At 40.2% G+C, this 17,875-nt stretch overlaps 1 protein-coding gene across 4 annotated transcripts in view; it reads right to left on the reverse strand.

Moving 5' to 3' along the window:
* STARD13 (StAR related lipid transfer domain containing 13) overlaps positions 1 to 17,875 on the reverse strand; it is a 241,330-nt gene that overhangs the window by 109,999 nt on the left and 113,456 nt on the right. Inside the window, exon 1 of one of the 4 annotated variants that reach the window (XM_084879324.1) lies at positions 7,864 to 8,027. The exons of 2 other annotated variants lie outside the window; for them this stretch is intronic. In XM_084879324.1, the coding sequence (XP_084735450.1) occupies positions 7,864 to 7,969 (106 nt within the window). In that variant the 5' untranslated portion in view covers positions 7,970 to 8,027. Of the gene's footprint in view, positions 1 to 7,828; positions 8,028 to 17,875 lie in introns of those variants that run through there. One more of the 4 variants, XM_084879325.1, reaches the window with a different exon arrangement.

The raw sequence follows: 17,875 nt of genomic DNA on the forward strand, positions 1-17,875 counted from the left end.
GCTGAAGGACCATATATTTATCTTGAACATATTCAACATTTTAGTCTTTGTATTTTTTGACATATGTCCTTTTGAATATCTTTTTACTATTTTGCCTTATACTGAAATTGATGTTTCTAGGTCATGCTCAAATGTCATACTTCTCGTGAATTTAAACATGTGCTCCATAGTGTACTACCTTCTGCCTCTAATTAATTTAAAAGTCATTCTTCCTTGAATTGTGTTCATTATAATTCTGTCTCCTTTTCACAGTTTCTTGTACATAGTAGATGATCAACAATTCTTATTGAAATGAAATGTACAATATCACTAGCTGTGCATTTTGATACAAGAGAATTGTAGTAAGATGTGCATTTAGGTCCCTTGTAGGAGTAATATACCAAAACCAAATAACTGAATGCTAGTGAGACTGAAAAGAAAAATAAAATTATAATATAAACAATGTGAAGAGTTTTTCATAATAAACTCTAAAGATATGGATATTTTTATTTCCATCAGCTGGAATGCCTGGCAGAGAGGTCACTTGATTTGAAATTTGATCTTCAGCTAAAAATAAACTGCTTTAATTAAACTTAGGCTTACTATTGTTGTTTAATTATCTTGTGGTTTTATTCAAGTACTTGCAAGGCTGAAAGAACTCCAGTCAGGATGTGTCATTGTTATATAAGAGTTCTTTTCATAGAGTAATTTATGGATAATTCAAGAAATTGTATCATATCTGTTTGCTGGTTTCTCCTCCCCAGGCCTATTCCCATAATATACAGAGCTAGCCATTAGCCAGGCCCAGGACAAATGGTCCAGTATGCAGGATAATAAGCACATGGGAAAAGAACAGTCACTTTAAACCACTGTTTTCAGGAAGCTTTAATAGAAAAATCTTCACTGAAGTTTTAGTGTAGTGGATTTAAATTCTAGAACCATGAGCAATAATTTAGACAGGATCCTCTTGCCCTGGCAGAATACACAGGTCTTCCACAGGCCCCTCTGCAGAAGTAGAAGGGTCATGACAGCCCCCACCCCTTGAACTGCTTCCCCTCTGGTTTTCTGACATTACTTACACCTTTCCTTGGTGTCCTGCCAGGGCTACCTGAGCTGGAGGATTTCGAGCCCTCCTTCAACTGGCAGCTTTCTCTCTCTCATTCCTTTCTGGCTTAGATAACTTGGCTCAACTTAAGCTACAAAACTGATCAACTTGCACCCTTTCCCACCATGCAGCTTGTGAAGGTGCTTCCTCAGGCTTCCTCTGTGTCACTGACAACAAGGCCACTTTACGGGGCTTTCCTGAATATGAAGACAGGTTTCTGTAGCATAAACCGACTTTCCCCTGCTGCCTCCACCCAACCTGACACACATTGCATAATGGCTGAGGTGCAGCCCATTTGGGGATTTATCTATTTATTACTGGGTTTGTGTTTTGTTTGTTTGTTTGTTTTTAACTTGCCATTCCTTCATGATGTAATCAATGACCTCTTTGAAGCAGGGACTTTGCATTCCTCATTCTGCAACATGCATAACACGACCATTTAGAAATGTCTTTAAAGGAGACATGCTTCTCCGCCCTTAAGACAGGTGGACAGGCCTGCTGAGGGAATGTCCCTGCCCAGCAGTCCTGTGTATTGGCCTCTTTACTGAGAGCTTTAGGGGGTGGCATTACTAGTGGGGATGCATTTCAAGTATTTTTCCAAGAACTGAAAAAGAAAAACTTCTCCTGTTGAACAAAGAGGCAGGTGATAGGCAGTGTACCTCCACTGGTGAGACCCCGCCCCACTTATCAGTGAGGTTGTAAAAGAGAATGGAGCTTCTAACTCAGCTCAGTGTTCAAGTTACTACACAACTCTGATTTGATAGGTTATTCCCAGTATTCCTGTGGTTTATCCTGACAAAACTTGTAGAAACTGTTATGATAAAATGGCTTTACCTCTGCTAGTTATTCCATGTAAAAGAAGATTACATAAGGGATTACAAAAAGCCTCCACAATTTACATAGTTTTCTTCATAGTCATTTAATAAGCAGACCCAAGTTTTCCCTTAGCTGTTTTCAAACTCAGTTCAAGAGAAAGATTAAACCAGTTAGATTCCCATCTCTCAGTAATAGTTATTTGTTAATGAAAAATGGGTAAGATGGGCCTTTTATGCTCCTGCCAATGCTAAGATTGTTGCTCCTTCAAAGAGCTTTCAAACTTTGGCTCAAATGTTACCTTATTTTCAATATTTTCTAAATTTTTTTTAAAAAAGGATATTAGTAAATTAAAAACCTAGTAAGAAATTGCTAAACTTGACTTCTTCAGATATATTCCTGGTTCTACATAATGTATGTAAAGAAAGCAAAACAAACAAAAAAGTCAGCAGCCTTCAGGTCAGCACAATCTATACTAATAATAGCCTAGGTGCTCATCACGCCCTCACGCACCACACCCTAACATCTTCACAAGATGGCTGTCACAAGATACCCGTGTGCACAGTGGAAGTGGAGGATGTGGGTCATGGAAGGGGATGGCAGTTATGAGTGATGAGGCCAGCAGGGGAGGGCAGTTGGGGGCGATCAGGCCAGCAGAGGATGGCAGTTAGGGACAATCAGGCAGGCAGACAGGTGAGCAGTTAAGAGCCAGTGGTCCTGGATTATGAGAGGGATGTCCAACTGCCAGTTTAGGCCAAATCTAAACTGGCAGTTGGACATCCCCTGAGGGGTTCCAGATTGGAGAGAGTGCAGGCCGGGCTGAGGGACACACCCCTTCATGCAAAAATTTCATGCACTGGGCCTCTAGTTACTATATAATTGAATATGTAACCTTTATATTATTAAGAATTTTATTCTGATCTTTAAAATAATGGTGGTCATTTAACTTATTTGTCATTTTTCATATTATTTGTAATATCATCCTATATAATAAAAGTCTAATATGCTAAGTGTCTGGCCATCTGGTGATTGGTCGACTGCTCAACCAATCAAAGTGTAATATGCTAATGATATGCTAAGACCACTCAACCACTCGCTATGATGTGCACTGATCATCAGGGGCAGACAGTCATCTGGTCAACCAGTCACTATGACATGCACTGACCACTGCGGGGTAAACGCTCCATCTGGTAGGTTAGCTTGCTGCTAGTGTCTGGTCCATTGGGACTGAGTGAGATGGGCTGGACATGCCCAGGAACCCTCCTATGGTCCCTCCATGGCCCGATTGTGCACCAGTGGGATCCCTCTGCCTGGCCTGTGCCTTCTCATAATCCAAGACCCCATGATGGATGTCAGAGAGCCAGTTTCAGCCCAATCCTGGGGAGGGCACCAGACACAGGGGTACTGGCTGATGAGCACTGCTGCAATAGCAAGAGTCTCTCCTGATCAGGACTGATTGGGTGCAAGCCCGTGGCAGGAGCAGGGGGGCTGGGATGAGTGGGAGTAGCAGGTAGGAGTTGCAGGTAGTGTTGGATTGCGGGTTTTGGCCCAATCCCCACAGGCCACCCAGAGGGACCCAACCCAAGCACGAATCTGTGCACCAGGCCTCTAATGTCAAACATCTTTGCTTAGGAAGGTCTGTCTACGTATTTTTTAACCACTTCTTTAGGATAATTTCTTATAGGGAAGTTACTCCATTAATGGATTCTGGTAAATACTGCCAAATTTCTCTGCAAAAAGATGGTTAGATTTTTCTTTTTAAAACACATCTAGCCACAGTCATATCAAGACTATCTTCAAATAGAGACAGTTGATTGATAGTTTTAATTTTTAGTTACCTAGGTATAATTAGTGGAAGTCTGATAAGACTAATCAGTTAACTATTTATCTACTGGTGATTACATATAAGGTTTGCCCAGCCTAACATGGTCTATATGTTATTATGTGATAATGGTCGAATTTTTCCACACACAGAAATGGGTAGCCAGATTCTGTCCCCAAAAGTGTGTGATCATAAATAAGATAACATTTCCAGCAAAATATAGAAGGGTTGACTCGATCATCCATTCAACAAACATTACTTGAACACCAACCAGTTATGAGAAACTATGGTAGGCATCAGGGAATCAAAGAAACATGGCATCTTCCCTATTTTTCTGGAGCCTGTGAAGGGAGAAAAATATGTAAATAAAGCACAAATTAGAACAAGAACTTTAATAGAAGTTTATAGGAGGGAACCATGAATGAAGAAGCTCCTGACTTTATATAGAAAGAGTCAGGGGAAGGCTTCAAAGTCTGTACTGTGTAAGGTAGCTTTGGAGAATAAAAAGAATGATAAAAAGTAGCAGAGGCAGAGAAGCATCGAACAGACTGTCAGATGACAGCAGGAAGGCTAGGGAGGGGTGTGGGGGGTAAGAAAGAGATCAATCAAAGGACTTGTATGCATGCATATAAGCATAACCAATGGACGCAAGACACTGGGAGAGGGGTGAGGGCATGTGCTGGGGGTAGTGGAGGCAGGGGGAAGGTCAGTTGGGGGGGGAGAAACATATGTACTATTATTTGTAATACTTTAAACAATAAAAGAAAATAGCAGAGAGAGTATTTAGAAGAACACATGGGATGAAAGGAATAGAGCATTAAGGTGTGAAAGCACATGGAGAATTAGGGTCAAATTGGCAGGGAGGAGAGGAAGAATGTGAATGACAAACTGGTTAGTTCTTTCCATGAAAGACTCTAGGAGTTCAAAGGAAAAAGAAAACATAGCTTTGAGATCAGGAAAGGGATAAGACACCTTGGAATGCTGGGCAGGATTTGTTAAGAAAGGGAAGAGCTCAGACTAGTGTGGCTCAGTTGGTTGGGGCGCTGTCCTGTATATTGAAAGGTTGCAGTTTCAATCCTGTCAGGGCACAAATGGAAGGCAACCAATTGATGTTCTCTCCCACATCGATATTTCTCTCTTTCTCTTCCCATCTCTCTAAAATCAGTAAGCATATCCTTGTCTGAGGACCAAATAAATAAATAAATAAATAAATAAATAAATAAATAAGGAAGAGAGGTATATTCTAGGAAGCAGTTAGTGATTTAAAGTTTTCAAAGCATTTTAACATAAATTATTATGTCACTTGAGCTCCACAATGACCTTATGTGTTAAAGTATATATTCTCATTCCTATTTTGCAGCACAGGAACTACAAGTCAGTGCGGTTAAGTGACTTGCCCTGGGCGACATGGTTGAGTGAGGTGGCTCAAAGGGCTGCCATGCTTCACAATTCAGTGAGTGGTGAGCACTAGGATAGTTTTGTTTGGCAGATGTTGGTGCTGGCAGCTTAGATTAGCAGGTCTGACTTCTGATTTCTGGTGTCTCTTGCACTATACTTAAAATGAAATGGTTTAAAATGAAAACACACTAACAGGCCTTATCTTTTACTTTTAATAGTTTATATACTGTTGCCGTTACTAGAATATTTTGTAAAGATATGCATATAGCTTATATGAACATAAGCATATATAATCATATTTTTATTTAAATTTGGTATGTATAAAGTATTCAAAATTAGGTACATTAATATGCACTATTATCCATTTTCCTTATATTAGAAATGTTTAAAATTAAATATGTTTAACTATACTAAATCAAGGCAGTTTTGTACCAATTTTAATTTCTAAAATTTCAACCTGTTTATGAAAATGCCTAGAACAGTGATGAGAAAAATTAAAGGATAATTTCACATAGAAAAAAACTATTGGTGCAAGTACTTTCAAGAGTAGGCTATTGCCAACAACAATAAAATAAAATAAAATAAAATAAAATAAAATAAAATAAAATAAAATAAAATAAAATAAGTAGAGTGGTCATTAATAGCACCTACTTAAAAAAAAGTACTATGATATAAGATTGTAGAATTCCTCATTTGTGACAAAGAGTTTTTTTGTTTTCTTTTTGGCTTTTTTAGTGTAGTACAGTTCTGTCCAAAGAAATGGGGGCAACTTCATAAATAACATATATAATAAGAGGTAACAGCACAAGACATCTTATAAATACCTCACTGATATTTGAAATGTCCCTAGCAAACAGAGAGATGGCTAAAATTGTTCACTATATTTTTAAGAAGTGAAACATGTTCATTAAAAGGTCAGTTATTTTTCTCAGGGTCATATGTTAGGCAGCATTAGAGTAGGGGCTGAAATCCAAGGTTTCTATTATCTTGGTTCTTATAATAAATTCAACATAACTTCATGAGGTCTGATGTGGTTGCTCTCAGAAATTGGCAAATATTCTTTCACACATTAGAAAGACAGTTTTGGAGGCTATCCTGTTCCATGTCAGCATATGTCAAGCACATGTGATTTTAGCCCATGCAGAATTTACTGGCTGGCCTATCTGATACCCTAACATACAGATACTAGTCTATACATCAAGAAGAGCATGTTCCAGAATTTCACAAAGCATATCCCATGCACATCCCTAAATGACTGCATAAGTTGCACAAAGCCCATGGAGAACTCTTTCTATTGCTATTTTCTCCTTCTCTTTCTTCACATCTAGACTATAGGAAACAGGGTAAGCTTCTGAAATGACAGTAATATAAAACATACAACTTTCGGTTTCTGATTCCCCCAAAGGAAAATACACAATGTGGCATTCATTATGAAACATGTGGAAAGGGCCTTGCAAATACCATATGGTTGTCAGTAGCAGCACAATATCATTCAAGGGTGCCAAGAACAGTATGAGACCAGATTGTCAGGAAAAGCAAAATTTGATCAATATTTCTCTCCCACTTGCAGTTGTCCCCACCATCAGTCACGGTGCTCGCTCTATGTATATTAAATCAATCAGCAAGTAGTTCTATAAAATGCATGAAACCAGTTGTCCTCTAGACTTTAACAGAAGATAAATGAATCCAGACCTTGGACCATGGCCATTTTCCCACACATACTACAAAGTCCCGACATCCATATTGGGCCACAACACTGAGAGCTTTCTGCTTTGGGGAATTTACAGCCATCACTTCCGCTTCTGGTTTGGATACAGTTTGCTCAGGCCAATGCAAAGTAAGTCCCCTTTTGCCTGTGTAAACTGTAAGAGCATTGCCTTCTTATAATGAAAGGCTCCTTGTTATTGGTCACATAAGCTTAGCTTCCCAAATCACTGCTTTAGATCGCCAAGGAATTAGACAAGTCCCCACCTAATAAACACACAACATATGACATCAAATGCAAACCAATTAGATATAACATATTAATATAACAAACAGCACAAGTCCAACTTTGTTTTAAGACCAGTATATTGAAAATGCATTAAACATAAATAGCAGGATCATTTTACATGGTAACTAATGTTCTGAAAAAGGATAAACAGCTTTTTGAGAAAGATGAACTAAAAAAAAAAAAAAAAAAATCCAGAAGCAGCTTTCTTTAAAAACTATTCAACACAATAACTTTATTTGGAGGTATGTAGAAGTCTAGGTCATATTCATAGCGATTTACCTAACTAATCCCATGGAATAAACATCCAGTGGGCAACATTTACTGCCAGTCTCTTAAATCTGAGAGATGGGCACCTTTTACTAAATAGCCTTTGAGGAAAGATACACATTTTGCTAATACTTAAAAAAAGAAAAAAAAAAGAAAGTCCTATCCCAATATCTATGTATTTAGAGTTTAACTGAAATGAAAAACAATTCTCAAGTTAAATAAAAGCAAAGTAAATCTCACTGTATCTGCCAAATGTTTTTAAAGTGAATAATCAAAATGAGAGGCAGAGCTTTAAATTTTGAATTCAATTCTTGTTAGAAGAGTGTCCTTGTAAATAAAAAATATACCACAAAGAAACTTTATATATCAATAACAAAACTCACACTGCAAATAGAAAGTAACTGCTGTCTTACCCACCACCAGGACCTATTTCCTATGGAATATAACTTACTTTGTTTAAAAAAATGTTCTTAGGTTGTGCTGTACCTTTGAACAAAAACATCCTCTTCTTCATTTCATTTTCTGCTTTCTTGAAAATTGCTCCTCCGAAAATGATAGATGCAGGATCTATCACTGAGTGCTTCCTCTTCATTATCTTTGCCAGCTACCATTTCCTCTGTGCTCAGCTGTTGTCTGTGGGACTGTTCCACTCATCCTAGCCTGATCATTAGTGTGCCTGGTTTGAGGTTGGTTTTGGCCCCACCTCCAGGCCTAAGAGAGAAAACGAAAACTCACAGCAAGCTTTGCTATAAATCCTCTATTTCAAGTCTGGCTCTGCAGCTATGGTACATACTAGAAGCAAAAGCTGCCAGTCTGTCACAAACCAGGAGGGACGATCCTTTCCTAGGCCTCTCATACCAGTGCTATGCATATGTGTTATATACCAAATCCCATTTTAAATTAGTCTGAAACTTCATAGAATAGGAGAAGGGATTGATATTAGGCTTGAGTTTTCTGTGCCTAACACGACTAAAGATGTCAATGACTGAAGCGCGCGCGCGCGCACACACACACACACACACACACACACACACAACTGAGTAGTTTTAACATGTTAAAATTGTAAAAACTGATTTCAAGGGGAAAACAGAAAGGTGTGCTAGTAATTTTCTATCCTAACACACAAGTCATTATTCATATTCAGATGGCATTGCACCTCCTAAATAATAGGATTTGCTTGTAGTTAAGCCATAATAAACTCGAATTGAGATGACACATAAATACATTTCAGATTGTAAGAGAGAACTTGCTCTACCATGCAGAGGCAAATGATAAATTTGTGGGACCACTTTTCTCTGTAAATAGTGGGACAAAGGATGTAGTTTTGAACTTCCATATTCTGCATTCAACAGTAATCAAACCTTATCAGGTAGAAGGACTTCACATTTAGAGCAAATAGCTGATGTGAGTGTTATTAAAATAAGGCAAAAGGCTTGAAGACTGTACTAGAATCCAGAGCCAGAACATCTAAATTTAAATTTTGTTTCTTGAACAGTGGTTTTGAACCTGACGGGCACAGAATAAGCTCTGGAGACCTCAAAGGTGATTGTGAGTAATATTAGATTAAGATGATTAAGTACTATGTTGTTATTAGTCCATGTTTGTATTGCTCTTTTCAAACAAGAAAGAGAATATCCTCCTATCTCATAAAGAGGGAATATGCTAATTGACTTCCCGCTTTCAAAAATGGTGGCGTTCCCAGCCAATAAGGAGGGAAAATGCTAATTGAATGCCCCGCCCTCAAAGATGGTGGCACCCACAGCCAATAAGGAGAGAATATGCTAATTGACTGCCATACCCTCAAAGATAGCAGCCCCCATAGCCACAAGATGGCGGTGCCCAGTCCCCTCAGCCCCACAGGGGTGGCAGGCATGTGACAAGGCCAGGCACCACCAGGCAGGCCTGGCCACTCTGCGCACCTGCATCTGGAGTCACCCAGTCCTCTCAGCCCCCCCAGCCAACCAGGGCTGGCCCGAGGCACAGACAAGCCTCAGATAGCAGCTGCCCAAGACTCAGGTAACCAAGGCCGGCTAAGGCTTGTGCTGGCAGCAGTGGCAGCAGCAGAGGTGTGATGGGGCATTGCCTTCCCTTGATAACCGGGTTGCCTCCTGCCCCTGAGGGCTCCTGGACTGTGAGAGGGGGCAGTCCAGGCTGAGGGACCCCCCACTCCAGTGCATGAATTTTCATGCACCGAGCCTCTAGTCTTATCTAATAAAAGAGTAATATGCAAATTGACCATACCTCTGCTACACCCACAAGCCATACCCACCAGCCAATCAGGAGCAAGTATGCAAATTATCCCAACCAAGATGGCCGAAGCCATGGAGTGAGCAGGAGGTTTGGGTTTCCCCAGCAATGGAGAAAGCCAAGCTTTCTGCACACCCTGGCCAGCACAGGCTTCCACTCAAGGCTAAAAAGTTTCAATTATAGAAGATAAATAAATCCCAACAAAAATTGCGGCAGCCACTGAGCTGGAGAAAGCAGGAGACTTGAGTTGCCCCCAGCAATGGAGGAAGCCAAGCTTCTGCAACCCTGGCCTGCCTTGGCCTCCACTCGAGGCTACAAAGTTTCAATTACAAAAGATAAATAAATTCTAACAAAAATGGTTGTGGTCACAGAGCAAGCAGGAGGCTTGGCTCCACTGAAGGATACCAAGTATCAATTATAGAAGATAAATAAATCCCAGATAACAGGGCCTCAGATTGGGTTGCTAGGGGGCGTGGCCATCCTGCAAATCATCATAGACCCTTCATCCAGGCTGCCTCAAACCCCAAGGGAACCCCCACCCTGATTTAGGACACTCTTCAGGGCAAACCAACTGGCCCCCACCTGGGCACCAGACCTCTATTCTATCTAATCCTATCTAATAAAAGAGTGATATGCAAATTGACTATCACTCCAACACACAAGATGGCTGCCACAAGATGGCCAGCAGGGGAGGGAAGTTGGGAGGAACCAGGTCTGCAAGGGAGGGCAGTTGTGGGAGATCAGGCCAGCATGGGAGAGCAGTTGGGAGGGACCAGGCCTGCAGGGGAGGGCAGTTAGGGGTGACCAGGCCAGCAGAGGAGGGAAGGTAGGATCAATCGGACCTGCAGGGAAGGGCAGTTAGGGGAAAACAGGCTGGCAGGGGAGCAGTTGGGCATCAATCAGTCTGGCAAGGGAGTGGTTAGGGGGTGATCGGACTGGCAGGCAGAAGTGGTTAGGGGTAATCAGGAAGGCAGGCAGGCAAGCAGTTGGGAGCCAGCAGCCCTGGCTTGTGAGAGGGATGTCCTACTTCCCGTTTAAGAATATGTAAGAATACGCTAATTGACATATGTGAGAGGGATGTCCTACTGGGATTGGGCCTAAACGGGAAGTAGGACATCCTCGAGGGGTCCTAGATTGGAGAGGGTACAGGCTAGGCTGAGAAACACACACCCCCGTGCACAAATATCATGCACCGGGCCTCTAGTATAATAATAAAAAGTTAATATGCTAATTAGCCCAGACAGCTGAATGACCTTCTGAATGACATTCCAGATGACCTTCCGGACGAAGCTGGTGCTGAAAGGGCTGAGGTAAACTTCGTGCATCAGGTCTCTAGTATTAAATTAGTTAACTATTTAATCTGGCAAATGATGGCACCAAACTAAATGCCACAGGCTGTGAGAAGGAGAATTAAAGGTGAAAGGATGCTGGAAATAATGTGCAAGATGTAAAGTGGGTGCTGAGAATAACAGTAACTAACATTTTGATTTTGTGAACATTCAGTGAGGAAATATGCAGTAAACAAAGGTCAGAGAGGCTGGGAGAAGTTTGAAACTTCAGTTCATCTTCCACATTCTTGCAATGGAATCCTGAACTGTCATTGGCCATTAGTTGTGAGCCTAGTAAGGGCAGTGACACTGTTGGAAATTGTTGAGTAAGTGAATGAATGAGACCTTGAACTAGGAGAGAATTATTCACTTTAAAGGAAGGAGTGTAAGATTATTGTGAGAAACCTGAGATTCAAATTGGAAAATCAGAGACAAGTTGGAGACTATCTCTGTGTTCTTCCTGGCTCCTCAAATGTGAGTTTGAGATTTTTAGGGAGAGATTTCTGGGTCACTGAAAAGAGGATATTTTGTTTAGGAACCCTGATTTGATCCAGCCTCTACAGCCCCAACTCCTCCCCTTCCTCCTTTCTCCCCTGAGAATGTCATCCAGCTGACAATCAGTATGAGTTAACTAACCAACAGGATGTTTGTAAAAACCCTTTAATGGAAGTACGTGGATTGTTAGATTTTTCCTAAATGGGAATGAAAGGTCTCACTTGCTGTGTCTGCCAAGAAGTAAGTTTTCCAGATCCAGTGGGACCTACTCCGCGAAGGCTGTGAGGAGGCAGCTGTGGGCCCGGGCTGAGGAAAGGTGAGTGACATGACTTCCTGCTCCCATCCCACATACAACCCCATGACCAATGCACTTATGTGTTCTTGACTAAATGCACTGGAAAGTTATCTACTTTTTATAATGGCTTCAGGTGTATGATCTCTTCTCTTTAACGTGAAGCAGTGTACCCAATTAGGGTAAGAGAATTTAGCAAGTGTGAAGATCTAACCTAAGAAATATGTTTTACTCCTATAACGTTCACGGCATCCTACTAGACACCTCGGAAGCTGCATGTGTCCCGCTCTCCAGCAGCCAGTTCACCAGGGCACAGTGATTATAATCTAAAACACAAGATGTGACTAGCAGGGGATAGAAGAGTGCAGCGGGGGCTTGAGGCAAAGATTACATCAAGTTTGGGGAGTGAGAGTAGACAAGAAAACATGACTAGGGGCTAGCATTAAGTTAGGAAAGGATTTGCATAGGCAGGATGAGAAGGAGAGCACTCCAAAGAGGACATTACTAGAGTGAAGAATGAGGTCTGCTCTGGCCAGTGTTCAGTGGTTAAAGCATCAGCTTCTGAACCAAAGGGTCATGAGTTAGATTCCCAGTCAAGGGCATGTAGCTGGGTTCCAGGTTTGATCCCAACCCTGGGTTAGGTACATGAGGAGGCAGCCAATCCATCTCTCTCTCTCTCTCTCTCTCTCTCTCTCTCTCTCTCTCTCTCTCTCTCTCTTTCTCTCTCTCTCTCTCTCCCCTCCCCCCCAACTGTCTCTGTCCTTCCTTACTTTCCTCCCTCCCACTCTCTCACTAAAAATCAATGGAATCGAAAAAATATCCTTAGATGGGGATTAACAAAATATTAAAAAAAGAATGATCTCTATAACATAGGAGCAAGGCAGGCTTGGGAAATAGTAAACCATCTGGTTGTGCTAAAGTAGAGGGGACATGAGGGGATCACAAGGCATGAGACTCAAAAGACAGTGGTGGGGGGAACCATACTGTGGTATGGCCTCAATGCTGGGAGCAGGTGTGGAAAGTTAACAGTAAGTTCAACCAGCACTCGTGAACCCTTGGGGCAGTTTGAGCACAGGCGTAACATAATCTGAGCAGTGAGATCTAGAAACCATGTTTAGGATTAATAATAAAGGATATGGAAGGCAGATTGATCCACTTAGAAGGCTACTGCAATAATTTTAGCAAGAAGTTATGAAGGGTCAAACTTGGAGAAGAGAATTTTAAAAAGGAAGGGTGCTAGTGATGGGGGAAAAGAGACATTTTGGGGGGTTAGCAATCTGAATCTAGTCACTCCCCCTTTAATTGTCTGGTCCTGCAAGACCTGTTTACTGCCATTTTAGAGAGGCCACAAACCATCCCCAGATGAAGTTATCTGTGCTGGTGCCAGGCTAGACCTTTGGTTGAGGTCTCAAAACCCCAGCACATGAGGCTCTTTAAGAACTTGCATAGAGGACTGGAAAACCCCATATTTGGAGACAAAGAACTAGAAAGATATAAAAAGGGACAGCTTCTTCCATGTTATTGCTCAGAATTTGAAATACTTTTTTTTTCTCTGAGTCTGCTGGCATAATAATAAAGTGCCACTCAATTTCTCTAAGCTTTGTTTGGTTTTTCTCCAATCTTCTGTAACACTAGAGGCACATATATGAGAGTCAAGGGAAATGAGCCAAAGAAAATCCCATCTTGTGGAATTTTCCTGGAGATATTTGTTGACAGATATACAAAAATATACATTTTCATTACAGCATTATTTGTAATAACAAAAGATTGATAACTATATAAATGCCACAATAGGGAACCCATAAATAAATTATGGTATGGTCAAACAATACAATACTAAGCAGCCATTTCCAATATATATAAAGCTACAAGAAAGCTATTGTACAATATTGGTGATAGACACCAGATTCTCAGTGATTAAGGACTACATAAAGAAGACAAGTTGTAGGCAGGGTGTAAATTTATGACAGAAAAAGGAAAATACTGAGGAGTGGAAGGAGAACTTGGTAGGGACCTCAGGATTTGAAGTCTACTCTCAGATTGGCACTTATCTTCTTTGAACCAGGACATCTACAGTTGCTCAGTGACCTACCCAAATGTATGTGATAGGTTTGCCCACAATCACCAACTTGAAGGTGCCAGAAACCTGCCTAACTCAGCCTGTACATTTTTTATGGTCAATAGCTCAACACTCATGTGCCTGGGCAAATCTGTGCTCAAAAAAACAAAAAACAAACAAACAAAAAAAATACCACCCATTTTTGGGACAAAAATGCTTTCAAGGATTATACTAGATGGCAAAGCAAATGGCATGGCATCTGAAGCTTCCCGTTTTAAAAAAAAAATCAAACTCTAGGCATTAAAAGTCAGTTAAGCATCACAAGCAACATCCATGCTCAGGCACATATGCAAAGCAAGTTCATAAACCAAGAGCAGCAATGATAATTAGGACTGCTCTGCTTTCCTCAGTATTATAATCCTTGAGCATTAGACTGATTTTTCAATCCTTTGTCCCTTCCTTTTAAATTAAAGAACATCTTACAGAAACTGGTTTGGCTCAGTGGATAAAGCATCAGCCTGGTTGCGGGCACGTCCCCAGTAGGGGGTGTGCAAGAGCAGCTGATTGATGATTCTCTCTCATCGATGTTTCTAACTCTATCCCTCTCCCTTCCTCTCTGTAAAAAATTAATAAAATATATTTTTAAAAAATTAAAGAACATCTCTCTAATGACCGCATGCAAGTAGAGGCCAGCCTCACAGAATGGGTGTGAAACTTTAACAGCCAACCCTGGGAATCTGCAACAGCCACATGACCTTTGACAGAGTACCATAGGAAGGATCCTAGACACAATGAATATGGCTCCTTGGTCATTTTTTTTTTATTGTTTTCAAAGAGCAAGGCCTGACTATTAACACTTTCTCATCAGCTCTGTAGAGTAAACATCGAGGAAACAGGGATTCCACAGAGGAACACTGCACATCAAGGAAAGAGCAATTCAAAGAACAACATGCAGATTATTTGATTCAACAGAATCTGTTGAAGAGCAAGTTAAGAGCAGTATTACATAGCTGATAAGGGCAGTATGGCATCATGGATAAGAGTATGTTCTCTCTTTTCTGTAGTGAAAAAATTGTACTTCACATTCATAAGTCTGGGTTCTAATCTTGACTCTGCTCATACAAGCTACATGAGCTTGGACAAGTTACTTGAGCTCCTTCTTGGGGTTGTTTTGAAAATTAAATGGGTTAATATATATAAAATGCTGGGAACATTCAATACATTACTTTTTGTTCCATAGTTAGAGTTTTAAAATATCAGTGATTATGACTACATTTAAAACATTGACCTGATTAATCACAATTCAATTATCTGCATGAATACCTGTTTGCAGTACTCATTTGTAATTTAGTTTAAAACACTTCAACATACATGACATAATGTTATGTGTACATGGTACTTAGGTTAAGCTTTAACCCAGGTGCTGCTAGCATCTAATCAACCATTCATCGTCTGAGACAGTCTAGCAGGGATTCTAAAGCAGGAGCTGATAGACCTGTCCCTCCTGTTCCCTCCAGTAGTTTTATATCCTGGGAAGTATGGTAGAATAGATGGACAAATTAATGACTATACAAACTCACAAATGAAAAAATTAGTTGGCATGAATGCAATTCATTTACTTGCTGTAGGTGACAGACTGTCACTCTAGCATGCACACAGGTATTTGGAGTATGCCTTTTTTTCCTATCCCATTTTAAGCAGAAAACAAATACCACCTCCTACTGTTGAGTTACTCCTACTTAAGGCAATGAAAATGTCACATGTTCAGATTTGGGTCTTGAGTTGCTTGTGTGCACATGCACCCAGAGCATAAGCAAGCAGAGACAGGTACTCATCTTCAGGGGCCTTGCAAACAGGTACAAGCAGGGAAGATGTGCACAATGCGGGCTCTGTGACTTCCCAGTCTTCAGTGTCATGGAACTGTTTTCAAGTTGCAACTAGTGGATACTATGTATGCGTTCAAAATAATTTCAGCAGCGACCCTTCCAGGTAATGTTGAAAACAAAACAAACCCACATTCTCATTTTGCTCTAAAAGCAAACTCTCCATAAGTTCCTTTTCTAGTATTTAACATATCTAAAGAGATATGTCAATCTGTCATATAAATGCTACTGTATTTAGTACCCTTTCTTTTTCTGGGGAAAATATTACCTTTCATTATAAAATTATAAATTTTCACTTTGCTTTAGTGAGTGTTGTTTAAAATGGCAAGTTTGGTGAAGCCACTGTGTTTTTAGATAGAGGCAACCTATCCCCACCTCTGATATATTCATACTACGAAGCAAATCAAGGTAATTGGCTTGGCTACTTGGATTATTGACCCTGATGTTTTTTTAACTTTCTTTAAAAGATTATATAAGAAAAGTCTAACACACATCTGCAGCATGAGGGCTCTGAAAATGAACCAGAAGATTAATAATAGCTTTTCATGGAATTCACATGATAAGATCTGAATTCCACATCAGGTGCAGTTTGCAAATGTCAGCACAGCCTTATCTATGTGGATGTTCCTCTGTACGTATAGAATTTCTATTTCAATATTTGCAAAATTCCAAAATTTGTTAACTTCTGGATTACACTGTCATAAAAAAAAAAAAAAAAAAAAAAAAAAAAAACAACCAGAAAAATTGAGAAAACAAAATCATGCGGTATAAGAATAACTGTGTTTACAACCTCTTTCTTACAAATCTGATGCTTTGGGGACTGGCTTATGGTTTCTGTCGCCAAGGAAAGGAACCTACTCTGGCTTTTGTAGTAGAGAAGGTATGTGAAGTCCTGGCACTCAGCAGCTACAGACCAGAAAAAGTCAACAGTGAGGCAGAAAGTATAAACTACCTGCTGATGTGATGCCAATTTCATGCATTGTGCTCACAACCATTCTACAAGAATGGATTTGCCTCTTGGAAACTGCCCTGACTATTCTTCAGGTTACCCATCCTAATTCTATGCATGCATTTTCCTTTTACCGCTATTGTCTACTAATCATTGACCTGAAAACATAAAATCTACATTAGTGTGTATTTTCAATGGTGTCATCTTTATTTCTGAGCAGGAAAACACTGCTTTAACTGTGATGCTAACGGCCATCAGCAATGAAGCTGCAGTTTGGAAGAAAACCCTCGTCACAGAAAAAACGTTACAAGGCAGCCAGAATGGTCACTTTCTAAAATGGATTTTTTCCATGGTTTTGAAGATTATGCCACCTATCATTGCCTAATTCGATTTCTTTTGTAGCCTACAGTTTTGACTTTTATTCAGGGTTACTATAAAGCATTTGGATTATGTAATAACATTTTAAAAATCTGGTATCTCCTCTAAGTTCACTTTAAAATTTCAGGGCAAGCCAGACTTATAGTAGATTTTAAAACTATAATGAAACCATCTACTTATAACCTCACACACCAAAAGTACATTCTTCATAACACGAGCCCTGCATGACTTGACTGAAACCAACTTTAAAACCAGACTTGGGGGCAGACTTACCTAAATTGTTCAGGAGTCAATCCTGGGCTCCTGGACTTGCTTCTCATTTTGTTATGAAACATAGGTGGCCATGAGATTTCTGGCACTGTAAGGCATTTGCTAATGTATCTGAGTTTTAAAATTGTTAATCATATTTAACACAGGCAAGCAGCAAAAGATTAGCTACTCTACTATAATGCTCCTAGTAATCCAAACACAGGACTGTCAACACAGAGTGATAACTGCCTTAGCCAGCTGCAGCCTTCAGAGACTTCAGGACATATTACAAACCTTAGGCTTTTAGTAAATTCCAGATTTTCTTTACCATTATTTCCCTCCCCCGCCCCCTTCTCTCTCTTCTCCTGCTATGGCAGTTAAGACCAAACAACTCCCATGCTGTACATTGTATATATTTTTTAAACAAATAGGATAAGCTTTAAATCACCACACATATTTGAATTTCAAGAGGGCCTTTACTGTCAAGAGATTTGGGAGCTACTGAACTCATACGAAAAATGTGCATAGCAATCAGGAAAGAGGCTAGTTCCGGGGAAACTAAACCTTGTTTAAATCCTTTGGAATCATTAGATTCTAACTGTAGTTTTTCCCCAAGAC

Source organism: Pipistrellus hanaki (assembly GCF_964339955.1).
Source record: "Pipistrellus hanaki genome assembly, chromosome: 3".
Taxonomy (NCBI): domain Eukaryota; kingdom Metazoa; phylum Chordata; class Mammalia; order Chiroptera; family Vespertilionidae; genus Pipistrellus; species Pipistrellus hanaki.